The sequence below is a fragment of the Melozone crissalis genome, unplaced genomic scaffold (genome assembly GCF_028551555.1).
Source record: "Melozone crissalis strain CALT ecotype California unplaced genomic scaffold, PUWL_Pcris_2 ptg000466l_1, whole genome shotgun sequence".
Classification (NCBI taxonomy): Eukaryota; Metazoa; Chordata; class Aves; order Passeriformes; family Passerellidae; genus Melozone; species Melozone crissalis.
The window spans coordinates 26,615-52,903 of record NW_026536183.1 but is presented as its reverse complement, the minus strand read 5'-3'; the positions used below and the strand labels follow the sequence as shown (position 1 = coordinate 52,903).

General features: G+C 60.3%; 1 protein-coding gene across 1 annotated transcript; it reads left to right on the top strand.

Moving 5' to 3' along the window:
* Positions 1 to 7,904: 7,904 nt before the first annotated feature.
* LOC128950145 (neuroblast differentiation-associated protein AHNAK-like) lies at positions 7,905 to 25,020 on the top strand. Its single transcript, XM_054295022.1, is given in 9 exon segments — positions 7,905 to 8,055; positions 8,985 to 9,193; positions 9,641 to 11,854; positions 11,918 to 13,024; positions 13,178 to 17,533; positions 17,675 to 19,361; positions 19,364 to 20,715; positions 20,869 to 21,918; positions 22,081 to 25,020. Coding segments are annotated over 9 exon segments (15,066 nt in total).
* The last annotated feature ends 1,269 nt before the right edge of the window (positions 25,021 to 26,289 follow it).

Here is a 26,289-nt window from a genome sequence, read left to right as displayed (position 1 = left end):
CCAGTTCCGTCCCAGTTTGTTCCCAGTTTGTTCCCAGTTTGTTCCCAGTTTGTTCCCAGTTTGTTCCAGTTCGGTCCCAGTTTGTTCCCAGTTTGTTCCAGTCCCTCCCAGTTCCGTCCCAGTTTGTTCCCAGTTTGGTCCCAGTTTGGTCCCAGTTTGTTCCCAGTTCCGTCCCAGTTTGTTCCCAGTTTGTTCCCGAGTCTCTCCCAGTTCCCTCCTGAGTCACCCCCGGGCGGTGACAGCGCCCCCCCCCATTGTCCCCTCCCCGCCCCGGGGCCCCAAAATCCCGCGGGGGAGGGGTCACACCTGGGGGGAGGGGACAGGAGGGGTCACACCTGGGGGGGGGAGGGTCACACCTGTCCCAGGTGCGGCGGCACCGCCCGGGCATCCCCGGGGCCGGGCCCCGCCCCGGTGTCACCGCGGCGTCACCGCAGCGTCACCAGGGGCCACACCCGGCGGGGCCGCGCCCCGGTGCCACCAAAGTGCCACCAGGTGCCACCCGCGGGCGGGGCCGCGCCCGGTGTCACCGCCAGACCGCGCCAGCGCCGCCAAGGTGCCACAAATGTCCCACGGTGAGGTGGCGCTGCTCAGGTGCCACCAGGTGCCACCAGGTGTCCCAAAGTGCCCCCAGGTGTCCCAGGTGAGCTGGCACCGCTAAAATGCCGCCCGAGTGCCCCAGGGCGGTGTCACCGTGAGCTGTCCCCACCCAGGTGCCACCACCGCTTGTTCCTCCTGTCCCCTCCTGTCCCCGTCCCGCGGCTCCCGGGAATCCGGGAATTTTGGGAATTTTTGGGAATCCGGGAATTTTGGGATTCCAGGAATTCCGGAATTGAGCAATTTTTTGTGAATTTTGGTGAAATTCCGCGGTTCCCCCGCGCTGCCCCCCCCCAGACCCCCCTGCCGCCCCCCCTTTGTCGCCCACGTGTCCCCAAGCGCGGCCCCGGTGCGCCGGGCCAGGGCGGAATCCCAAACATCCAAAATCCCAAACAGCCCAAATCCCAAACAGCCCAAATCCCAAACAGCTAAAAATCCCAAACAGCCCAAATCCAACCAGCCCAAATCCCAACAGCCCAAATCCCAAACAACCCAAAAATCCCAAACAGCCCAAATCCCAAACAACCCCAAAATCCCAAACATCCAAAATCCCAAACAGCCCAAATCCAAACAGCCCAAATCCCAAACAGCCAAAATCCCAAACAGCCACAATCCCAAACAGCCCAAATCCCAAACAGCCCAAATCCCAAACAGCCAAAATCCCAAACAGCCCAAATCCCAAACAGCCCAAATCCCAAACAACCCCAAATCCCAAACAACCCCAAAATCCCAAACATCCAAAATCCCAAACAGCCAAATCCCAAACAACCCCAAAATCCCAAACAGCCCAAATCCAAAAATCCCAAACATACAAATTCCAAACAACCCCAAAATCCCAAACAGCCCCTCCCCCCCGCCCCCGCCCCGGGGGGGTCTCCTCGTGTGTCCCCCCCCCGTGTCCTTTCCAGCGGTGTCGCCACATCTGGAGTGACAGCGGTTCCGCCCCTCCCCCACCCCGAGCCGCGTTTTTGGGGGAAGGTTGGGGGGGGGGGTCGGGGGTGTCCCCGGTGCCCCTCGGTGTCCCCCAATGCCCCCACCCCGTGTCACCTTTGTGTCCCCTCCCGGGTCCTCCCCGAGTCCCCCTGGTGTCCCCCCGTGTTCCCGGTGTCCCTTCGTGTTCCCCCCGTTGTCCCCCGTGTTCCCGGTGTCCCTTCGTGTTCCCCCGTGTTCCCGGTGTCCCTCCCGGGTCCCCCCCGAGTCCCCGGTGTCCCTCCCGGGTCCCCCCCGAGTCCCCCCGTGTTCCCGGTGTCCCTCCCGGGTCCCCCCCGAGTCCCCCCGTGTTCCCGGTGTCCCTTCGTGTTCCCCCCGTGTCCCCCTGGTGTCCCCCCGGGCGTGGCGGGGCCCGGGGCGGGGCCGGGGGGGCGGGGGTGATGAGGCAGCGCTCGGGAATGCGCCGGGATTTGGCACCGGAGGCTCCGGGACCGCCCGGAACGGCCCCGGATCGGCTCCAAAACGGGCCCGGGAGCGGCCCCGGATCGGCTCCAAAACTGCCACGGGAACAGGTCCGGGAGTGGCTCCCGAACTGCCCGGGAACGGCACCAAACCAGCCCAGGACTGGGCCGGGAACGGCTCCAGGACTGCCCGGGAACGGCCCCAGAACGGCTCCAAAACAGTCCCGGGAACGGGTCCGGGAGTGGCCCCAAAACGGGCCCGGGACCGGCTCTGGATCGGACCCAGATCGGTCCCGGGATCGGCTCCAGAACTGTCCGGGAATGGTCCCAAAACTGCCCCGGATCGGCCCCAAAACCACCCGGGACAGGCCCCGGTTCCACTCGGGAACAGCCCCGGGATCGGCCCCCGGTTCCACCCAGGAACTGCCCCAAAACGGTCCCAGAACAGCCCAAAAGGGCCCCGGAACGGCCCCAGAATGGTCCCGGTACCACCCCGGGAACGGCCCCAGAACCGGCCCGGGATCGGTCCTGGTCCCACCGGGAACCGCCCCAAAATTAACACCAAATTGGCCCCAAAACAGCCCCAAATTGACCCAAAATTGCCCCAAATTGCCCCAAAATGAGCCCCAGTTCCACCGCGAACGGCCCCGGAACCGCAGGTGGGGAAAGAGATCGGGAAGGGGAATTTGGGGGAATTTGAGGATAATTTTAGGGGAATTTGGGGAAAATCAGGAGAATTTTAAGGGAATTTGGGGAAATTGGGGAGAATTTCTAGGGAAAGTTTGGGAGAATTTGAGGGAATTTGGGGAAAATTCAGGAGAATTTGGAAGTTTGGGGAAATTTGGGAGGAATTAGATTTTCAAGAGTGGAAAAGTTCGGGATTTTGGGAAGATTGTGGCTCCCAGTATGGACTGGGCTGAACTGGGAGCAGCTCCTGAGGGTCCCGACACCACCCAGTGCTCCCCAGTGCCCCCCAGTGCCCCCCCAGTCCCATCCCAGTGCCCCCCAGTATCCCCCCAGTGCCCCCAGTGCCCCCCCAGTCCCATCCCAGTGCCCCCCCAGTCCATCCCAGTGCCCCCCAGTGCCCCCAGTCCTGTCCCAGTATCCCAGTAATCCCCCCAGTGCCCCCCAGTTCTGGGTGGTTCTGGGGTCTGGGGGATTCCCCCCCTCTCTCCCCCCCCCGGATTTGGGCTCACCTGGGAGGGTTGGGGTTACCTGGGGGGGGGGCGGGGCTTGGGACTCACCTGGGGAGGTGGGCGGGAATTTGGGGGTGCCGGGGGAGGGGCCGGGGGTCCGGGTCCGGGATTGTCCAATGGAGCCCGACCGGAACCGGGACCAGAACCGGGACTGGATCGGGATCAGAAACCGGGACTGAAACCAGTACCGGATTGGATCGGGACCAGAACCGGGACTGGAACGAGGACTGGATCGGGATCAGAACCAGAACTGGAACCATGATTACACCGGGACCAGAACCGGGACTGGATCGGGATCGAACTGGGACTGGATCAGGCTTAGGAGTGGGACCAGATCGGGACCGGGACAGAATTAGACCAGGACTGGGATTAAATTGGGACGGGACTGGATCAGAACCAGACCAGAACCGGGAATAGACAAGGCCCAGAATTGGGCCAGAACCGGGATACGACCAGGCCCCGAACCGGGACTAGACTGGACCAGATTGCCCTGTCCCGGGGCCCAGAACCAGGACCAGACTGACACCAGAACCGGGACCAGGACCAGGACTAGACCGGGACTGGAACTGGGCCCAGAACTTCACCAGTCCGGGCCCAGAACCGAGACCAGAACCGTGACAAGACCAGCCCAGAACCAGGACCAGACTGGGACTAGAACCTGACCCAGAACTGCCCCAGGCTGGGCCCAGAACAGCGCCAGTCCGGGACCAGAACCAGGACTAGACCGGGACCAGAACCGCCCTGTACCGGGCCAAGAACGGGGCCAGACCGGGAGTGGAACTGGGCCCAGAACTGCACGAGACCGGGACCAGACCGGGACCAGAACTGGGCCTGGACCGGGCCCAGAACCGGGCCGAGAACCGGGCCCAGAACCGTGTCCAGAACAGCCCCGTCCCGGTGCCGCCCCGGTGCGGTTCCCGTTCCCGTTCCCGGTCCGGCGCGCCGGGGCCGCTCCCGCTGCGCCGCCGCTCGCTCGGGGCTGTCCCGGGCCGCTCCCTGTCCCGGGGCCGGGCCGGGCCGGGCCCTCCCCGGGGGCGGGGGAGGCTCCGCCGCCCTACAAGAGCCGGGAGCCGCCCGGGCGCGGCCACTCCGCACGGACCGAGCCGCCGGGGCCGCTCCGGTACCGGCACCGGCACCGCATGGCCCGGCCCGGCCGCTGAGCCCGCAGCGCGCAGGTACCGGGGGCACCGGGACCGGGCCGGGGGCACCGGGGGGCACCGGGACCGGAGCGGGACGGGCGGCGGCTCCGGGAGGGGCGCGAGGGGGTCCCGGGACGGTCCCGGTGGTCCCGGGAGTTGCCGGGGAAGTGTCCGGGGAGTCCCGGGGGGCTCCGGGAGCGCCAGGAGGGCGGGGGGGTCCCAGTGGTCGCGGGACGGGCCCGGGAGGTTCTGGAAGTGCCGGGAGTTGGTCCCGGTGGTTCCGAGAGTGGCACGGGCGTGTCCGGGGGGTCCCGGGGGGTCCCGGGGTGCGGGGGGGGGTCCCGTGACGCTCTCGGGGGGGTTCCGGTACCGCCGTGGGTTCGGGGGGGTCTCGGGGGGGTCTCGTTTGTCCCGGGGGGGCTCCGGGAGCGCCGCGGGACGGGGGGGGGGGAACCCACGCGTGTCCCGTGACCGAACCGGGGGGGGGTCCCGGGGGGTCCCGGAGCTCCGGGGGGTCCCGGGGAGGGCGGGGCAGCCCGGGGGGGGTCCCGGGGGGTCCCGGGGATCCCGCGCGCGCTCAGGGCGTGGCCCCCCCCCCCCTCGCTCCCCCCCCTCCGGCCGCGCCCGGGGAGTCCCCGGTGGGGGCGGGGCCCGCGGTTCCCCCCCCCTCCCCCCCCTCTCAGGGCCCCGCCCGGACCGGGGGGACCCCGGGGGGGGTCCCGGTGCCGATTTGGGGGGGGGGCGGGGGGGGATCCCCGGGATCCCGCGAGGGCGCGGCCGCGCGTGGGCGCTCGGTTAATGAGGGTTCGGTAATTAACGCTCATCAGCGCCGCTCGCAGCGCGGGGGGCGGGATTTTTGGGGGGGGGGGGAGGCGCGGCGATTTTGGGGTTCCCAAAGCCCCCCAAGGAGGCGAATTTGGGGAGGAGGATTTGGGGAGGGGGATTCCCCCTTTCCCCCCCCTCTTCCTCCCCCGCGGTCTCTGCGGTTTTTGGGGCGCGGCCGCTCCGGGCGCCACTTCCCCCTTTGCCCCCCCCCCAAAATTGGGGACACCCCCGCCCCCCCCGGGACCCCCAAACTCCAGTGGGGCCGGGGGCGATTCCCGCGCGCCCCCTCCCCAAATCCCGGCGCGTTTTGGGGCTCCCGGGGCGGTGTGGGGAGGGGGCCGGGCGGGGCCGGGGACACCCCCGGACGGTGCCGCGGGCAGCGGCCGCGCCGGACCCGGTGGAACCGGTCCGGGACCCTCCCGGAGCCGCGCGGGGCCCGCCGCCCGCGGGACTCTCGCTCCAGCCGGTCCGACCGGTACCGGCCGCGGCCCCGCCCGCTCCTCTCCTGCTGCTGCTCCTCCTGGGCCTGCGGTTCCTTCCCATCTTTTCCCCTTTTTTCCCTATTTTTCCCAATTTTTTTTTCAATATTTTTTCCCAAGTTTTTTTCCCAGTTTTTTTCCCAGTTTTTTCCCAATTTTCCCCCATTTCCCCCCCCCATTTTCTCCCTTCCCCCATTTCCCTTCTCTTTTCCCCATTCCATCCCCATTTTCCCCCCCATTATACCCCCATTTCCCCCATTTTTTCCCCATTTTCCCCGTTTATTTTTCCCGTTTTTTCCCATTCCCCTCCGTTTTCTTGGGAAGCTTTTCTGGGATTTGCCTTTTCCTGGGAGGGTCCCCGGCCCCGGCCCCGCCCGGATTTGGGAGGGGTCACAGCTCGCGGGACCCCCCAAATTTAGGGATCCCCTCCCCAAAATCTGGGTCTGGCCCCGGACGGGCGGGAAAAAATGGGGAAAAAATGGGAAAAAGTGGGGAAAAGATGGGAAAATTGACAAATTGGGAAAAAGGGGGAGGCGGGGGAGGGGATTGGGGACCCCCCATTGGTGACAAAGTGACAGCGGGAGGTGACACCGGGGGGGGTGTGACACCGGTGACATCCCCTCCCCTCCCCCCCCCCCGGGTCCCTCTGCGGCTTTTTGGGTGCGGGGGGGGGGAGGGGGGGAGACTAAAAATACCGCGGGGGGGGAGGGGAGGGCGGGGGGGGCGCGCGTGGTTTGCACCCCAAAAATAGCGCGGGGGGCGCGGGGGGGGCGGCATTGCCGGGGGGGACACTCGGAGCTGGGTCACCCATGGGGGGGGGGACACGTGTGACCCCCCGCCGCGAGGAAATGGGTAAAACTGGTGAAAAAACGGTGGAAAATGGTGAAATTGGCGTTTTGTGGCTCATTCCCGGCGCGGTGCCGCTCCCAGCGCTCGGGGCCGCTCTGAGTCACCCCGGGCCCCCCGTGTCCCCCCCACCCCGCTCTGAGTCACCAACCCGTCCGGCCGGCACCGAGCGGAGCTTCCAGAACCTTCCGGGCCCGGGGGGGCGGGGGGCACCCGGGGGGGCACCGGCAGCGCGACCCCCCCATAAAGAGTGTCACTGCCCCCCAAAAGGTGTCACCAACCCCCCCCCAAAATGTGTCACCGCCCCCCGTCAGTGTCACCGCCCCTCCCAAGTGTCACCACACCCCCCCCCCCCATGTCCCCCTCCCCGTTTTTTTGGGGGGGGGGGTGTGAAAAAAAAAAAAAAAACCGAAATTGTCTAAAAACTGAGAAATTTTCTCAAAATTTCAGGGTGGGGGTGGCAGGGCGCGGGGTGACTCGGTGACAAGGGAGGGGTGACAGGGGACAGGTGATACCCCCCCCACGCTGCCCCGCCCTTCCCGACCGGAATTCCCGCGAATCCCAAAAATTCCGCGGGCTCCGAGCGGGCCCTGGGGACATCGGGGGGGTCCCCAGAGTGTCCCCGGGGGGTGTCCCCCGGTCCCCTAAATTTGTGCCCAATGTCCCCGGGGGGGTCCCCGCTGTCCCGGAGGTGTCCCCCTGTCGTGGGGGGTGTCCCGGTGTGCTGGGGGTGTCCCATGTTCCTCTGGGTGTCCCCCGATGTCCCCGCTGTCTCGGGAGTGTCCCCCCATGTCGCCCCCCGTGTCCCCCCCATGTTCCCCCAGGCCGGGAGGTGTCCCCGCTGTCCCAGGGTGTCCCGATGTCCCCCGCCGTGTCCCACGGTGTCCCCGTGTCCCCCCAGGCCCGGAGGTGTCACCGGAGCCGCCGCGAGGTTCCCGAGCGAGGCCCGAGGATTGCGGGGGCGGATCCGGCACCGGCACCGGGACCCGCCAAGGTCAGCGCGGCCGAACCGGACCCTGCTCGGACCCCAGAGCCGCTCTCCGGCCACCGGCCACCCCAGAGCCAGTGTCCATCCCCAGACCCCGTGTCCGACCCCACACCCCGTGTCCATCCCCTGCTCGGACCCCAGAGCCTGTCCAGCCCCACCCTGACCCCAGAGCCGTGTCTGGCCCCAAACCCAGTGTCCATCCCCACACCCGGTGTCCGGCCACTGCCCTGACCCCAGACCCGGTGTCCATCCCCAGACCCAGTGTCCATCCCCACCCTGACCCCCAGACTCTGTATCCAGCCTTTGCCCCCATGTCCGGCCCCACCCTGACCCCAAACCCGGTGTCCGTCCCCTCTTCGTGACCCCCAGCGCCATGTCCAGCCCCACACTGACCCCTGACCCCATGTCCAGCCCCACACTGACCCCTGACCCCTGTCCTGGCGCAGATGGAGCCCGAGGAGACGCGGGAGCTGCTCCTGCCCAGCTGGACGGGCAGCGGCTCCCACGGCATCACCATCGCCCAGACCGACGACGGCGTCTTCGTGCGCCGCGTGCAGCAGAACTCGCCGGCCGCGCGCATGGGCGTGGTGCAGGAAGGTGGGCACGGCACACCTGGGGGCTCAGGCACACCTGGGGGCACCTGGGGGCTCGCGGCATGGGCGTGGTGCAGGAAGGTGGGCACGGCACACCTGGGGGCTCAGGCACACCTGGGGGCACCTGGGGGCTCGCGGCATGGGCGTGGTGCAGGAAGGTGGGCACGGCACACCTGGGGGCTCAGGCACACCTGGGGGCACCTGGGGGCTCGCGGCATGGGCGTGGTGCAGGAAGGTGGGCACGGCACACCTGGGGGCACACCTGGGCACACCTGGGGGCTCAGGCACACCTGGGGGCACCTGGGGGCTCCACCCACACCTGGGGGCTCGCGGCATGGGCGTGGTGCAGGAAGGTGGGCACGGCACACCTGGGGGCACACCTGGGCACACCTGGGGGCTCAGGCACACCTGGGGGCACCTGGGGGCTCCACCCACACCTGGGGGCTCGCGGCATGGGCGTGGTGCAGGAAGGTGGGCACGGCACACCTGTGGGCTCCACCCACACCTGGGCTGGTCTGGGAGCATCTCAGGAGCTTCTGACTCTGTCCCCGTGGATGGTGACACCACGGTCACTCAGGTGGGCACAGGGGGGTCCATCCCAGTGTCCCCAGCCCCCTGACCCATCCCCCCTGTCCCCCCTGTCCCCATGGGTGGTGACCCCGTGGTCACTTGGCACCCTGACCTGTCCCCCCTGTCCTCCCTGTCCCTGTGGGTCACTGGGGTGGGCACAGGGGTGTCCCCAGCCCCCTGACCCGTGTCCCCGGTGTCCCCCCGTGTCCCCATGGATGGTGACCCCTGTGTCCCCAGCCCCCTGACCCGTCCCCCCGTGTCCCCCCGGTGTCCCCAGGGGATCACTTGGGTGGTCATGGGGGGTCTCTCCCGGTGTCCCCAGCCCCCTGACCCGTGTCCCCTCATGTCCCCCCGTGTCCCCAGGGGATCAGATCGTCGGCGCCACCGTTTACTTTGACAAGCTGCCGTCGGGGGAGGCGGCGCAGCTGCTGCAGAGCCTGGGCCAGCACACGCTGGGGCTGCGGCTGCAGCGGCGCGGCGACCGCTCGCCCACGGCCGGACACGCCTGCGGCCACGCCGGACACGGCTGCGGTCAGCTGGAGCTGGTGCCCGGCAGCCCCGAGGTCGTGCTGGTGAGTGAGGAGGAGGAGGAGGAAGAAAGGAGGAGGATGGGGATGGGGATGAAGATAAGGATGAAGATGAAGGTGATGAGGATGAGGATGGGAAAGATGGTGAGGATGAGAATGAGGCTGAAAATAAGGATGAGAAGGAAGATGAGGACGAAGATAAGGATGGAGATAAGGACATGGATGGGGTTGGGGATGAGGATGGGGATGACAAAGAGGATGATGATGATGCTGGGCGCATGGAAGCAGCACCATCCAGCTCTCACCATCACCATCTCCGTGCCCGCAGAGCGGCGATGATGAGGATGAGGAACAGGATGAGGATGGGGATGGGGATTAGGACAAGGACAGAAATGGGGATAGGGATGAGGATAGGGATGACGATGATGATGATGATGATGATGATGGGCGCATGGAGGCAGCACCATCCAGCTCTCACAATCTCCCCCTCAGAGTGGCGATGACGAGGAGTACCGGCGCATCTACACCACCAAGATCAAACCGCGGCTCAGGTCCGAGGAGGGCCCCGAGGCCGAGGGGACGCAGAGCAGAACCATCACGGTCACCCGCAGGGTCACCGCCTACACCGTGGACGTCTCCGGCCACGACGGCGACCTCGATGTCCGCCTGCCCGCGACACCTGAGGGGCTTCACCTGAGCCAAATTCCTGCTGGAGAAACTGGAAAATGCCTGCCGGGCTGGAAGGGCGCCGGGGCCTCGCCGCGCGTGGAGGCCAACGGACAGTTTGGAGAGCTGGACGGGTCACTGCACGTGGCCGGAGGGGCTCCGTGTCCCCACGGGGAGCTCGGCGGCTCCTCCTCCGTGGACGTGGGGAAAATCAAGATCCCGACGTTAAAAATCCCCAAATTCGGGGTCCAGGCCGGTGGTGAAGCTCCGGCCCCGCAGGTGGACGCTGGGGTGGACGTCACCTGCTCGCCCGCCCTGGTGCCACAGGTGGACGTGGCGGTCAAAGGTGCCACCAAGGTCCCCTCCCCTCCGCTGGACGTCCCCAGCATGGAGATCCCAACCACGGATGGCACAAAAGGGAAAATCAAAATCCCGCACTTGACCTTCCCCAAATTCACCGCGCAGGGCGACGGCGGCGCCACCGTGGATGTCCCCAAGGGCGTGGCTGTCCCCAAGGGCGTGGCCGTCCCTGAGGGCGTGGCCGGCCCCGAGGTGGCCCTGGAGGAAGAATGGAAAGGCCCCACCTTCAAGAAGGTGGAAACGCCCCAAATTTCGCTGTCGGACGTGAACCTGAACCTGAGGGGCCCCAGAGGGGAAGGGGACCCCAAAGGACTCGGCCCCAAGGGGCTCCAGGTGGACGTGGCCGGGCCTGGGGGTGGCCTGAAGGGCGTGGAGGTGGACATTGGCGTGAAGGGGCCGAAGGGAGGAGTGGACGTGGCTGTGCCCACCCTGGGGGGCAAATTGAGGGGGCCACAGCTGGACCTGAGAGGGCCCCAGACTGGGGTGGAGGTGCCCGGAGTGGACATCAAAGGCCCCGAGATGGGCATCAAGACCCCCGAGGTGTCCGTGCCCGACGTCGACCTGAGCCTCAAGGGGCCCGGAGTGAAGGGAAACGTGGATGTTGGTGCCCCAAAACTGGAAGGGGAGCTGAAGGGCCCCGGGCTGGATGTCAAAGGCCCCAAAGTGGAGGTGGGGAGCCCAGAAATGGAGATCCAGAGCCCCGAGGGGAAACTGAGGTTCCCCAAGCTGAAAATGCCCAAATTTGGGGTGAAGGGAGAGACCCCCAGCGCCGAGGCGACCCTTCCCAAAGGGGGGGTGGACGTCTCCTGCCCCAAGGTGGACGTCGGTGTCCCAAGCGTGGACATCAAGGGCCCCAAGGTGGACGTTGAAGCACCTGAAGTGGACGTGCATGGCCCCGAGGGGAAATTCAAGATGCCCAAATTTAAAATGCCCAAATTTGGGATGCCCGGGGTCAAGGCAGAAGGTCCAGAGCTGGACGTGAACCTCCCGAAGGGCGGCATGGAGGTGTCCGGCCCCAAGGTGGACGTTGAGGCGCCGAGTTTGGACATCCAGGCCCCCAAAATCTCCGTGCCGGATGTGGAGCTGACCCTGAACGGTGCCAAGGCCAGCGGCGACCTGGACGTGTCCATTCCGGGTTTGAAGGGCCCAGAGCTGGACCTCAAAGGGCCCAAAGTCGAGGTTGAAGCCCCAAATTTGGATGTTCAAGGGCCCGAGGGCAAACTGAAGTTCCCCAAGATGAAAATGCCCAAATTTGGGGTGAAGGGAGAGAGCCCCGAGCTCGAGGTGACCCTTCCCAAAGGGGGGGTGGATGTTTCGGCTCCTGGTGTCACCGTCGAGGTCCCCAGCATGGACCTGAAGGGCCCCAAGGTGAAGGTGCCCGAGGTGGGCATCAAAACCCCCCAGATCTCCATGCCCGACATCGACCTGAGCCTCAAAGGGCCCAAAGTCAAGGCAGATTTGGACGTTTCCGCCCCAAAACTGGAAGGGGAGCTGAAGACCCCCGGACTGGACCTCAAAGGGCCCAAAGTCGAGGTTGAAGCCCCAAATTTGGACGTCCAAGGGCCTGAGGGCAAACTGAAGTTCCCCAAGATGAAAATGCCCAAATTTGGGGTGAAGGGAGAGAGCCCCGAGCTCGAGGTGACCCTTCCCAAAGGGGGGGTGGACATTTCTGCCCCCAAGGTGGACATTGATGTCCCCAAGATGGACATTTCCGCCCCCAAAATGGACATTTCTGCCCCCAAGGTGGACATCGACGTCCCCAGCGTGAACCTGGAAGGGCCGGAGGTCAAAGGGAAAGGCCTCAAGTTCAAAATGCCCGAACTCAATGTTCAGACCCCAAAACTCTCCATGCCCGACGTGGATCTGGGCTTGAAGGCCCCGAAACTCAAAGGGGACCTCGGAATTTCTGGGCTGAAGGGCCCAAAAATGGACGTGAAAGGCCCCAAGGTGGATGTAGAAAGTGCCAAAATCGATGTGAAAGGTCCCAGGTTGGATGTGGAAGGTCCCAAGGTGGATGTGGAAGGTCCCAAGGTGGACGTGGACGTGCCCGAGGTGGACTTGGAGTGTCCAGAAGGGAAAGTGAAAGGTCCCAAATTCCGGATGCCCAAACTCAACATCAAATCCCCCAAAATCTCAATGCCGGATGTGGATTTGAACCTGAAGGGACCCAAAGTGAAGGGAGACGTGGACGTGTCCCTCCCCAAGGTGGAAGGGGAGTTGAAAGCTCCAGAAGTGGACATTGAAGGGCCGAAGGTGGACGTGGAGGTGCCCAGCGTGGATTTGGAGGGGCCCGAGGGGAAGATCAAAGGGCCCAAGTTCAAGATGCCTGAGATGCACATCAAGACTCAGAAGATCTCCTTGCCTGACGTGGACATCAACCTCAAGGGCCCCAAGGTCAAGGGGGACGTGGATGTGTCCCTTCCAAAGCTTGAGGGTGACCTGAAGGGCCCTGAACTGGACATCAAAGGCCCCAAGGTGGACATTGAGGCACCTGACGTGGACATTCATGGTCCAGAAGGAAAATTCAAGATGCCCAAGTTCAAAATGCCCAAATTTGGGCTGAAGGGAGAAGGCCCTGAGGTGGACGTGAACCTCCCGACAGGAAACCTGGATGTGTCCGGCCCCAAGGTGGACATTGAAGGTCCAGATGTGGACGTGGAGCTGCCAGAGGGGAAGGTGAAGGGCCCCAAGTTCAAGATGCCCGAGATGCATTTTAAGACCCCCAAGATCTCCATGCCCGACATTGATTTGAATCTCAAAGGCCCCAAAGTGAAGGGGGACGTTGATGTCTCTGTCCCAAAGCTCGAGGGTGACCTGAAAGCCCCAGACATCGACATCAAAGGCCCCAAGGTGGACATTGAGGCACCTGACGTGGACATTCACGGGCCTGAGGGGAAATTCAAGATGCCCAAGTTCAAGATGCCCAAATTTGGGCTGAAGGGAGAAGGCCCCGAGGTGGACGTGAACCTGCCAAAAGGAGACCTGGATGTGTCCGGCCCCAAGGTGGACGTTGAGATGCCGAGTGTGGACATTGAGGGGCCAGAGGGGAAGATCAAAGGCCCCAAGTTCAAGATGCCCGAGATGCACATCAAAGCCCCCAAGATCTCCATGCCTGATGTTGATTTCAACCTAAAAGACTCCAAAGTCAAAGGAGACATCGATGTTTCTGCTCCAAAGCTGGAGGGTGACCTGAAAGCCCCAGACATCGACATCAAGGGCCCCAAAGTGGACATTGAGGCACCTGACATGGACATTCATGGTCCAGAAGGAAAATTCAAGATGCCCAAGTTCAAAATGCCCAAATTTGGGCTGAAGGGAGAAGGCCCTGAGGTGGACGTGAGCCTCCCGAAAGGAGACCTGGATGTGTCCGGCCCCAAGGTGGACATTGAAGGTCCAGATGTGGATGTGGAGCTGCCAGAGGGGAAGGTGAAGGGTCCCAAGTTCAAGATGCCCGAGATGCATTTTAAGACCCCCAAGATCTCCATGCCCGACATTGATTTGAATCTCAAAGGCCCCAAACTGAAGGGGGACGTTGATGTTTCCCTTCCCAAAGTTGAAGGAGACCTGAAAGCCCCAGACATCGACATCAAGGGCCCCAAAGTCGATGTTGATCTCCCTGATGTGGAGCTGGAAGGTCCCGAGGGGAAGATCAAAGGGCCCAAGTTCAAGATGCCCGAGATGCACATCAAGGCCCCCAAGATCTCCATGCCTGATGTTGATTTCAACCTGAAAGGCCCCAAAATCAAGGGGGACATTGATGTTTCAGCTCCCAAGCTGGAGGGTGACCTGAAGGCCCCAGACATCGACATCAAGGGCCCTAAGGTGGACATTGAGGCACCTGACGTGGACATTCACGGACCTGAGGGGAAATTCAAGATGCCCAAGTTCAAAATGCCCAAATTTGGGCTGAAGGGAGAAGGCCCTGAGGTGGACGTGAACCTGCCAAAAGGAGACCTGGATGTGTCTGGCCCCAAGGTGGACGTTGAGATGCCGAGTGTGGACATTGAGGCCCCTGAAGGGAAGATCAAAGGCCCCAAGTTCAAGATGCCCGAGATGAACATCAAGGCCCCCAAGATCTCCATGCCCGACATCGACCTGAACCTGAAGGGCCCCAAGGTCAAGGGGGGCGTTGATGTCTCCGTCCCCAAGCTGGAAGGTGACCTGAAGGGGCCTGAACTGGACATCAAAGGCCCCAAAGTCAATGTTGAGGCACCAGATGTGGACATCCATGGTCCAGAAGGAAAATTCAAGATGCCCAAGTTCAAAATGCCCAAATTTGGGATGCCCGGGGTCAAGGCAGAAGGCCCTGAGGTGGACGTGAACCTCCCGACAGGAAACCTGGATGTGTCCGGCCCCAAGGTGGACATGGAAGGTCCAGAGGTGGACGTGGAGCTGCCAGAAGGGAAGATCAAAGGCCCCAAGTTCAAGATGCCCGAGATGCACATCAAAGCCCCCAAGATCTCCATGCCTGACATCGACCTGAACCTGAAAGGTCCCAAAGTCAAGGGGGGCGTTGATGTCTCCGTCCCCAAGTTGGAGGGTGACCTGAAGGGTCCAGATGTGAACATTAAAGGTCCCAAGCTAGATGTGGACATTCCTGAGGTGGACGTTGAAGGTCCCGAGGGGAAGTGGAAGGGACCCAAGCTGAAGATGCCTGAGATGAACATCAAGGCGCCGAAGTTTTCACTGCCTGATGTCGACCTGCACCTGAAAGGTCCCAAAGTGAAGGGAGACGTGGGCGTGTCTGCCCCAAAGATAGAAGGTGACGTGAAAGTGACGGATCTGGAGCTGAAAGGACCCAAAGTGGACGTGGATGTGCCCGACGTGGAGCTGGAGGGCCCCGAGGGGAAGATCAAAGGCCCCAAGTTCAAGGTGCCCGAGATGCATTTCAAGGCCCCCAAGATCTCCATGCCCGACTTTGATCTCAACCTGAAGGGCCCCAAAGTCAAGGGAGATGTGGATGTGGCTGTCCCGAAAATCGAGGGAGATTTGAAGGCCCCAGATGTCGACATCAAAGGCCCCAAGGTCAATGTGGAGCTCCCCGACGTCGACCTGGAGTGCCCCGAGGGGAAGATCAAAGGCCCCAAGTTCAAGATGCCCGAAATGCATTTCAAAACCCCCAAGATCTCCATGCCCGACATTGACCTCAACCTGAAGGGCCCCAAACTGAAGGGGGACATGGACATTTCTGCCCCAAAACTGGAGGGTGACCTGAAGGGCCCAGACGTGGACATCAAAGGTCCCAAGGTGGACATTGAAGCTCCTGATGTGGACATTGAGCTCCCAGAGGGGAAGGTGAAGGGCCCCAAGTTCAAGATGCCCGAGATGCACTTCAAGGCCCCCAAGATCTCCATGCCTGACTTTGATCTGAACCTGAAGGGCCCCAAGGTCAAAGGCGACGTCGATGTGTCTGTGCCGAAGCTCGAAGGGGACCTGAAAGGGCCAGAGGTTTCACTGAAAGGTCCAAAAGTGGACGTTGAGGTTCCTGACGTGGAGCTGGAGTGTCCCGAGGGGAAGATCAAAGGCCCCAAGTTCAAGATGCCCGAGATGCACTTCAAGGCCCCCAAGATCTCCATGCCCGACTTTGATCTCAACCTGAAGGGCCCCAAAGTCAAGGGGGACATCGATGTTTCTGCTCCCAAGCTGGAAGGGGACCTGAAGGGGCCTGAATTGGATGTCAAAGGCCCCAAAGTTGATGTCAACCTCCCTGACGTTGACCTGGAGTGTCCTGAGGGGAAACTTAAGGGCCCCAAGTTCAAGATGCCCGAGATGCACATCAAAGCCCCAAAGATCTCCATGCCTGACATCGACCTGAACCTGAAGGGCCCCAAACTGAAGGGAGATGTCGATGTTTCTGCTCCAAAGCTTGAGGGAGACCTGAAGGCCCCAGACATCGACATCAAGGGGCCCAAAGTCAATGTGGACCTCCCGGACATGGAGCTGGAGTGTCCCGAGGGGAAGATCAAAGGCCCCAAGTTCAAGATGCCCGAGATGCACATCAAGGCCCCCAAGATCTCCATGCCTGATGTTGATTTCAACCTGAAGGGCCCCAAAGTCAAGGGGGACATTGATGTCTCAGCTCCCAAGCTGGAGGGTGACCTGAAAGCCCCAGACATCAACATCAAGGGCCCCAAAGTGGACATTGAGGCACCTGACGTGGACATTCATGGGCCTGAGGGGAAATTCAAGATGCCCAAGTTCAAAATGCCCAAATTTGGGCTGAAGGGAGAAGGCCCTGAGGTGGACGTGAACCTGCCAAAAGGAGACCTGGATGTGTCCGGCCCCAAGGTGGACATTGAAGGTCCAGATGTGGACATTGACCTCCCAGAGGGGAAGGTGAAGGGCCCCAAGTTCAAGATGCCCGAGATGCATTTTAAGACCCCCAAGATCTCCATGCCCGACATCGACCTGCACCTGAAGGGCCCCAAGGTCAAGGGCGATGTCGATGTTTCCCTTCCCAAAGTTGAAGGAGACCTCAAGGGGCCTGAACTGGACATCAAGGGCCCCAAAGTCAATGTGGACCTCCCTGATGTGGAGCTGGAAGGTCCCGAGGGGAAGATCAAAGGGCCCAAGTTCAAGATGCCCGAGATGCACATCAAGGCACCCAAGTTCTCCATGCCTGATGTTGACTTCGGCTTGAAAGGCCACAAGGTCAAGGGCGACATGGACGTGTCCCTTCCAAAGATGGAGGGTGAACTGAAGGGGCCTGAACTGGACATCAAGGGTCCCAAAGTGGACGTTGATGTTCCAGATGTGGACATTCACGGCCCAGAAGGAAAAATAAAATTCCCCAAGTTCAAAATGCCCAAATTTGGGATGCCAGGGGTCAAGATAGAAGGCCCTGAGGTGGACGTGAACCTCCCGACAGGAAACCTGGACGTGTCTGGCCCCAAGGTGGACATTGAAGGTCCAGATGTGGACGTGGAGCTGCCAGAGGGGAAGGTGAAGGGCCCCAAGTTCAAGATGCCCGAGATGCACATCAAGGCCCCCAAGATCTCCATGCCCGACGTTGATTTCAACCTCAAAGGCCCCAAACTGAAAGGAGACATCGATGTCCCTGCTCCAAAGCTCGAGGGTGACCTGAAAGCCCCAGACATCGACATCAAGGGCCCCAAAGTCGATGTTGATCTCCCTGATGTTGATTTGGAAGGTCCTGAGGGGAAGATCAAAGGCCCCAAGTTCAAGATGCCCGAGATGCACATCAAAGCCCCCAAGTTCTCCATGCCCGACGTCGACTTCAGCCTGAAGGGCCCCAAAGTCAAAGGTGACATCGACGTCTCTGTCCCCAAGCTGGAAGGTGACCTGAAGGGGCCTGAACTGGACATCAAGGGTCCCAAAGTCGACGTTGATGTTCCAGATGTGGACATTCACGGGCCTGAGGGAAAAATAAAGTTCCCCAAGTTCAAAATGCCCAAATTTGGGATGCCCGGAGTCAAGGTAGAAGGTCCTGAGGTGGACGTGAACCTCCCGACAGGAAACCTGGATGTGTCCGGCCCCAAGGTGGACATGGAAGGTCCAGATGTGGACATTGATCTCCCAGAGGGGAAGGTGAAGGGCCCCAAGTTCAAGATGCCCGAGATGCACATCAAGGCCCCCAAGATCTCCATGCCTGACGTTGACTTCAACCTCAAAGGCCCCAAACTGAAAGGAGACATCGATGTCTCTGCTCCAAAGCTCGAGGGTGACCTGAAAGCCCCAGAAATTGACCTCAAGGGCCCCAAAGTCGATGTGGATCTCCCTGATGTTGATTTAGAAGGGCCCGAGGGGAAGATCAAAGGGCCCAAGTTCAAGATGCCCGAGATGCACATCAAGGCCCCCAAGATCTCCATGCCCGATGTCGACTTCAGCCTCAAAGGCCCCAAATTAAAGGGAGACGTCGATGTCTCTGTCCCCAAGCTGGAAGGTGACCTGAAGGGCCCAGAACTGGACATCAAAGGCCCCAAGGTGGACATTGAAGCACCCGACCTGGACATTCACGACCCAGAAGGGAAAATCAAAATGCCCAAGTTCAAGATGCCCAAATTCGGCTTTTCTGGGCCCAAAGTGGAAGGCCCCGAGGTGGACATGAATCTCCCCGAGGCCGAGGTCAACATTTCGGGTCCAAAAGTCGACGTTTCTGTCCCCGAGCTGGACATTGAGGGCCCCGAGGGGAAACTGAAGGGGCCCAAGCTGAAGAAGCCGGAGCTGCAGTTCAACGTCCCCAAGATCTCCATGCCTGACATCGACCTCAACCTGAAGGGCCCCAAGCTCAAAGGTGACCTCGATGCTTCTCTGCCCAGGGTGGAGGGTGAGCTGAAGGGCCCCAAAGTGGACATCAAAGGGCCGGAGCTGGAGCTGGAGGGGCCGAAGGTGGACCTGGAAGGAAAAGCTAAAAAATCCAGGTTTAAACTCCCCAAGTTTGGCTTTTCTGGCCCAAAAGTTCAGAGCCCCGAGGTGGATGTGAAGGTTAAAAAGCCTGAGGTGGAGCTGTCCGGCCCCAGAGTCGAGGTCCAGGGTCCGGATTTGGATGTGCAGGGAAAATCCAAGGGCTCCAAATTCAAAATGCCTTTTCTGAACATTTCTTCACCCAAAATGTCGATGCCGGATGTGGAGCTGAACCTGAAGGGGCACAAGATGAAGGGGGAGTTTGACCTGTCCACCCCCAAACTGGAGGGGGAGCTGAAGGGTCCTGAGGTGGACATCAAGGGCCCCAAGGTCAACATCGAGGCCCCCGACGTGGACGTTCACGGCCCGGAGGGGAAAATCAAAATGCCCAAGTTCAAAATGCCCAAATTTGGGGTTCCTGGGTTCAAAGGGGAGGGGCCAGAAGTGGACGTGAACCTGCCCACAGGAGAACTGGATGCGTCCGGTCCTAAAGTGGACATTGAAGGTCCAGAGGTGGACATTGAGGGGCCGGAGGGGAAGATCAAAGGGCCCAAGTTCAAGATGCCCGAGATGCACATCAAAGCCCCCAAGATCTCCATGCCCGACATCGACCTCAACCTGAAGGGCCCCAAGGTCAAGGGGGACGTGGACGTGTCCCTGCCCCAGGTGGACCTGAAGGGACCCAATGTGGACGTGGAGGTTCCCGACATCGACATCGAGGGCCCGAAAGGGAAAATCAAAGGCCCCAAATTCAAAATGCCCGAGATGAACATCAAAGCCCCCAACCTGTCCATGCCGGACCTGGACCTCAACCTGAAAGGTCCAAGGTCAAAGGGGGGGCCGACATCAATCTGTCTGCACCAAAAATCGAGGGAGACCTGAGCTTGCCGGACGTTGACATCAAAGGCCCCAAAGTGGACATTGAAGGGCCAGAGGTGGACATTGAGGGGCCCGAGGGGAAGATCAAAGGGCCCAAGTTCAAGATGCCCGAGATGCACATCAAGGCCCCCAAGATCTCCATGCCTGATGTTGATTTCAACCTGAAAGGCCCCAAAACCAAGGGGGACATCGATGTTTCTGCTCCAAAGCTGGAGGGTGACCTTAAAGCCCCAGACATCGACATCAAGGGCCCCAAAGTGGACATTGAGGCACCTGACGTGGACATTCACGGTCCAGAGGGGAAATTCAAGATGCCCAAGTTCAAAATGCCCAAATTTGGGCTGAAGGGAGAAGGCCCCGAGGTGGACGTGAACCTCCCGAAAGGAGACCTGGATGTGTCCAGCCCCAAGGTGGACATTGAAGGTCCAGATGTGGATGTGGAGCTGCCAGAGGGGAAGGTGAAGGGTCCCAAGTTCAAGATGCCCGAGATGCATTTTAAGACCCCCAAGATCTCCATGCCCGACATTGATTTGAATCTCAAAGGCCCCAAACTGAAGGGGGACGTTGATGTCTCTGTCCCCAAGATGGAAGGAGACCTGAAAGGACCCGAAATTGACCTTAAGGGCCCCAAAGTCGATGTGGACCTCCCCGATGTTGATCTGGAAGGGCCAGAGGGGAAGATCAAAGGCCCCAAGTTCAAGATGCCTGAGATGCACGTCAAGGCCCCCAAGATCTCCATGCCAGACTTTGATCTCAACATGAAAGGCCCCAAAGTGAAGGGAGACGTGGGCGTGTCCCTGCCCAGCGTGGAAGGAGACCTTAAAGGGCCAAAGGTGGATGTGAAAGGCCCCGAATTCGATGTTTCTGCCCCAGATGTTCAAATTGAGGGCCCTGAAGGGAAGATCAAAGGCCCCAAGTTCAAGATGCCCGAGATGGACATCAAAGCCCCCAAGATCTCCATGCCCGACTTTGACCTGAACCTGAAGGGCCCCAAATTGAAGGAGGACATTGATGTTTCTGGTCCCAAGCTGGAAGGAGACCTGAAGGCCCCAGACATCGACATCAAAGGCCCCAAAGTCGATGTTGACCTCCCTGATGTGGAGTTGGAAGGTCCCGAGGGGAAGATCAAAGGCCCCAAGTTCAAGATGCCCGAGATGCACATCAAGGCCCCCAAGATCTCCATGCCTGACGTTGATTTCAACCTGAAGGGCCCCAAAGTCAAATGTGATGTGGACGTGTCCCTTCCAAAACTGGAGGGTGACCTGAAAGCCCCAGACATCGACATCAAGGGTCCCAAAGTGGACATTGAGGCACCTGACGTGGACATTCACGGGCCTGAGGGGAAATTCAAGATGCCCAAGTTCAAAATGCCCAAATTTGGGCTGAAGGGAGAAGGCCCCGAGGTGGACGTGAACCTCCCGAAAGGAGACCTGGATGTGTCCGGCCCCAAGGTGGACATTGAAGGTCCAGATGTGGACGTGGAGCTGCCAGAGGGGAAGGTGAAGGGCCCCAAGTTCAAGATGCCCGAGATGCACATCAAGGCCCCCAAGATCTCCATGCCCGACGTTGATTTCAACCTCAAAGGCCCCAAACTGAAAGGAGACATCGATGTCTCTGCTCCAAAGCTCGAGGGTGACCTGAAAGCCCCAGACATCGACATCAAGGGCCCCAAAGTCGATGTTGATCTCCCTGATGTAGAGCTGGAAGGTCCCGAGGGGAAGATCAAAGGGCCCAAGTTCAAGATGCCCGAGATGCACATCAAGGCCCCCAAGATCTCCATGCCTGATGTTGATTTCAACCTGAAGGGCCCCAAAGTCAAGGGCGACATTGACGTCTCTGTCCCCAAGCTGCAAGGTGACCTGAAGGGCCCTGAAATTGATATCAAGGGCCCCAAAGTGGATGTTGATGTGCCACACGTGGACATTCACGGCCCAGAAGGGAAAATCAAAATGCCCAAGTTCAAGATGCCCAAATTCGGCTTTTCTGGGCCCAAAGTGGAAGGCCCCGAGGTGGATGTGAACCTGCCCTCAGGAAACCTGGATGTGTCCGGCCCCAGGGTGGACACTGAGGGGCCAGAGGTGGACATTGCTCTCCCAGAGGGGAAGGCGAAGGGTCCCAAGTTCAAGATGCCCGAGATGCACATCAAAGCCCCCAAGATCTCCATGCCCGACTTTGACCTGAACCTGAAGGGCCCCACATTGAAGGGGGACATTGATGTTTCTGGTCCCAAGCTGGAAGGAGACCTGAAGGCCCCAGACATCGATATCAAGGGCCCCAAAGTTGATGTGGATCTCCCTGATGTGGAGCTGGAAGGGCCCGAGGGGAAGATCAAAGGGCCCAAGTTCAAGATGCCCGAGATGCACATCAAGGCCCCCAAGATCTCCATGCCTGATGTTGATTTCAACCTGAAGGGCCCCAAAATCAAGGGGGACATTGATGTCTCGGCTCCCAAGCTGGAGGGTGACCTGAAAGCCCCAGACATCGACATCAAGGGCCCCATGGTGGACATTGAGGCTCCTGACGTGGACATTCACGGCCCAGAAGGGAAATTCAAGATGCCCAAGTTCAAAATGCCCAAATTTGGGATGTCTGGGGTCAAGGCAGAAGGCCCTGAGGTGGACGTGAGCCTCCCGAAAGGAGACCTGGATGTGTCCGGCCCCAAGGTGGACGTTGAGATGCCGAGTGTGGACATTGAGGGCCCAGAGGGGAAGATCAAAGGCCCCAAGTTCAAGATGCCCGAGATGCACATCAAAGCCCCCAAGATCTCCATGCCCGACGTCGATTTCAATCTCAAAGGCCCCAAACTGAAGGGTGATGTTGATGTCTCTGCCCCGAAGCTGGAGGGGAACCTGCAGTGCCCAGATGTTGACCTCAAGGGCCCCAGGGTGGACATTCAGGCCCCGGATGTAACCCTGGAAGGGCCCAAGTTGAAGATGCCCGAAATTCACGTCAAGACCCCCCAGATCTCCATGCCGGACATTGACCTGAACCTGAAGGGGCTGAAGGTCAAAGGTGACGCTGACCTGCACGGCCCCAAGCTCGAGGGGGGCCTCAAGGGGCCCGATCTGGACATCAAAGGCCCCAAGGTGGACATCGAGGGCCCCGCGGTCGACGTCGATGGCCTGGAGGGGAAGGTGAAGCTGCCCAAAATGAAAATGCCCAAATTTGGCTTGAAGGGCGAAGGCCCCGAGGTGGACGTTAATCTGCCCAAGGCCGAGGTGGATCTGTCTGGGCCCAAGGTCGATCTCAGCCTGCCAGAGGTCAACGTTGAAGGTCCGGAGGGCAAAGTGAAAGGGCCTAAACTGAAAATGCCCGAAATGCACGTGAACGTCCCCAAAATCTCCATGCCCGAGATAGACTTGAACCTGAAAGGCCACAAAACAAAGGGTGGCTTTGACATTTCCACCCCCAAGGTGGAAGGTCACCTGAAGGGCCCCGAGGTCGAGCTCAAAGGCCCAGAATTTGGGGTGAAAGGCCCAGAATTTGGGATCAAAGGCCCCGAAGTTGACGTTGAATGTCCCGATGTGAACGTGGAGGTCCCAGAAGCCAACATCAAAGCTCCCAAGTTCAAAAAGTCCAAATTTGGGTTCGGCATGAAGACCCCCAAGGCCGAGCTGGATTTACCCGAGGCGGAGCTGAGCGTGGAGTCCCCCGAGGCGCACCTGGCCGCGAAGGGCAAGAAGAGCAAGTTCAAGATGCCCAAAATCCACATGAGCGGCCCCAAAGTGAAGGGCAAGAAGGGCGCGTTCGAGGTGAGCGTGGCCGGCGCCGAGCCGGACGCGGAGCTCAGCGGCCCCGACGTCGCCGCGGGCGGAAGCGCCGCCGTGAAATCCCCCAAGGGCAAGAAACCCATGTTTGGGAAGATCTCCTTCCCGGACGTCGAGTTCGACCTGAAATCGCACAAATTCCGTGGGGAGGCCCCGAAAGTCGAGGGCGATCTGGAGGCCAAGGGCGACCTCAAGGGCGACCTCAACGTGGACGTGGAGGGCTCCGAGGTGAACCTGAAGAGCCCAAAATTGAAACTGCCCGGGGTCCAGGTGGGCGCGGGGGACGTGAATGTCGGGGGGCAGCTGAAGGGCCCCCCCGGGGTCGGCGTCGAGGTGAAAGGACCAAAGGTGAAAGGTGAGGTCGGCATGGGCGGAGCGCAACTGGAAGGTCCCAAGGTCAGCCTGGGGTGGCCCAAGGGGGGCAGAGCGGGTCTGGGGCTGGAAGTGCCGGACGTGAGCTCAGAGCTGGACGTGAAGCTCAAAGGGCCCCAGATCTCCGGAGCTGAGCTGGAGGGGAACCTGAAAGGACCAAAACTAAAGGGAGATTTGGACATTTCGGGCTCCGTGGAAGGGCCTGGCGTGGGCCTGGACCTCGGCGGCCTCGGGGGCAAGGTGAAGCTGCCCACGGTGAAGACCCCGACTCTGGAGGTCCAGGGGGGCGGCCCCTGCTCCGTCCAGTCCCCGGGGGCCGGCCTGGACCTGCAGGGGCCCTCGCTGGACGTGTCCGGCCTGGATGTGGATGTCAGCACGAAAGGACCAAAGGTGAAAGGAGAGGTGGGCGTCAAAGCCCCCCAGGTGTCATCGGACGACGCCGGGTTTGAGATTCTGGGGGGCACCATCAAGCTGCCCTCGCTGAAGTTGCCCCAATTCAGCATCGCCAGCCCCGGCGGGGACGCGGGGGTCGCTCTGGAGGGCCCCCAGGTCAAGGGGGCGCTGGAAGGCCCCGAGGTGGAGCTGAAAGGGCCGAAATTCTCCTCGCCCGACGCCGACCTGAGGCTGAAAGGACCAAACGTGGACGTGGCCGGTGACATCAAAGGGTCAAAGGTCAGCGTGGACGCCCCTCACGGAGGGGTCGGCATCCACCTGGAGGCTCCGGCCGTGGAAGTGTCCGGCTCGGGGCTGAACCTCAACGTGAAGGGGCCGAAGGTCAAGGGCGGCGTTGAGGCCACGCCGCCGTCGGTCAGCGCCGCTTCCGGAACGTTCCACGCCTCCTGCCCCAGGCTGGGCGCCGAGGGCGGCCAGGTCAAGGTGTCCTTCCCCAAGCTCCGCATGCCCAAATTCGTCTTCTCGGAGCCCGAGCCCAAGGGCCGCGAGGTCGGCGTGGACGTCGAGTTCCCCGAGGCCGAGCCGGACGAGGCCGAGGCGCGGCTCAAGAGATCCAAGATCAAGATGCCCAAGTTCAACTTCTCCAAGCAGAAAGGCCGGGCTGGCGGTGGTGGCATCACCCCGGGGTCCCCCGAGGCCGCGTCCGGCTCCGCGTCCGGCTCCGTGTCCGGCTCCAAGGGCAGCCTGGAGGGCGAGCTGGAGGCCGAGGCGCCCGCGGGCAAGGCCAAGTTCTCGCTGTTCCGCGGCAAGAAGGCGCGGCCGCGCTCGTCGTCCTTCAGCGAGGCCGAGCCCGAGGGCGCCCGGCAGCCCCGCGGCAAATTCGGGACCTTCGGGGGCATCGGCTCCAAGGGCAAGGGCAGCTACGAGGTGACCCCCGGGCACGAGGGCGGGTCATCGCCGCCGCCCCAGCCCGCCCGGCTCTCGTCGTCGTCGTCGTCGTCCGAGGGCGGCGCCCGCGCCGGGGTCCGGCTGCCGGGGCTGGAGCTGGCCGTGGCCAAACGCAAGGAGTGACCGCCGGCGGGGTCAGGGAGTGACCGCTGGGGGAGTGACCACCTGGAGGCCATGAGTGACCACCTGGGATCCCCACCAGGAGGCCATGAGTGACCCCTGCAGTGGCCATGAGTGACCCTTGCAGTGGTCAGCAGTGACCCTGGGGGGGGTTGTACATAGCCCTGCCCCGAGGGACCCCCACATGTACAGAGTGGGGGGAGGGGCTGGGGGTCCCCCCTCCCCCCGGATTTTGGGGTCCCTCCCCCCCCCATGCCAAGAGCTTCTTCTCTCCCATTTATCTTTTTTTTTCTTTTTTTTCTTTTTTTTCTTTTTTTTCTTTTTTTATATTTTTATTGGTGTTTATTTTTGTGTCTCCCGTTTTATTCCTCCCTCCTCTCCCCCAAATATTTTCAGTGTTTGGTTCGCGGAAATGAATTTTTTTTTTTTTTCCTCTGTTTCAAACTTTTTTTTGGCTTTTTTCTTTTTTTTTTTTTCTTTTTTTTTTTTTTGCGGGGCTGGAGGTTCTGCTGGGTCGATGGACTTACTCAAAATTTGGGGTTTTTTTAGTTTGCGAAAGAAATGAAACCAAAACTGTGGATTTTTTATTAAAAAACCAACCTGAACTGTGGATTTTTTACTAAAAAAGTAACCCAAACTGTGAATTTTTTATTTAAAAATAAACCTAACCAAAACCATATTAAATAAAAGCAAAAATATGGATTTACCCAAAAAAATAAACCAAATAAATAGGAATTACTAAAAAAAAAAAAAGTAAAAATGTGGATCTATTTATAAAATTATTTATTTCCGAAATTAATATAAAAATAAATTAAAGAATTAACAGAGGCAATATTGGATCTGTTAAGAAAATAAACCAAGAAAATGGGAAGAATTAAAAATTATAATTAAATGGATTTAGTCAAAGAAATAAACCCAAAAAATGTGGATTTATTGAGCAGAATAAACAAAAAGAAAGTGGATTTATTACTAAAATAAATAAATATATGGATTTATTAATAAAATAAACCAAAATATGGATGTATTAATAAAATAAACCAATAAATATGGATTTATTAATAAAATAATCCAAAGAAAATGTACTTATTACATAAAATGAACCAAAAAAATAAGGATTTATTATATAAAACAAACCAAAACCATGGATTTATTACTAAAATAAACCAAAGCCGTGGGTTTATTATTAAAAATAAAGCAAAAAACATGGATTTATTCCTAAAAACAAACCAAAGATCAGAACTGTGACCTCTGAAGTGGATCAGTGTCCCCTGA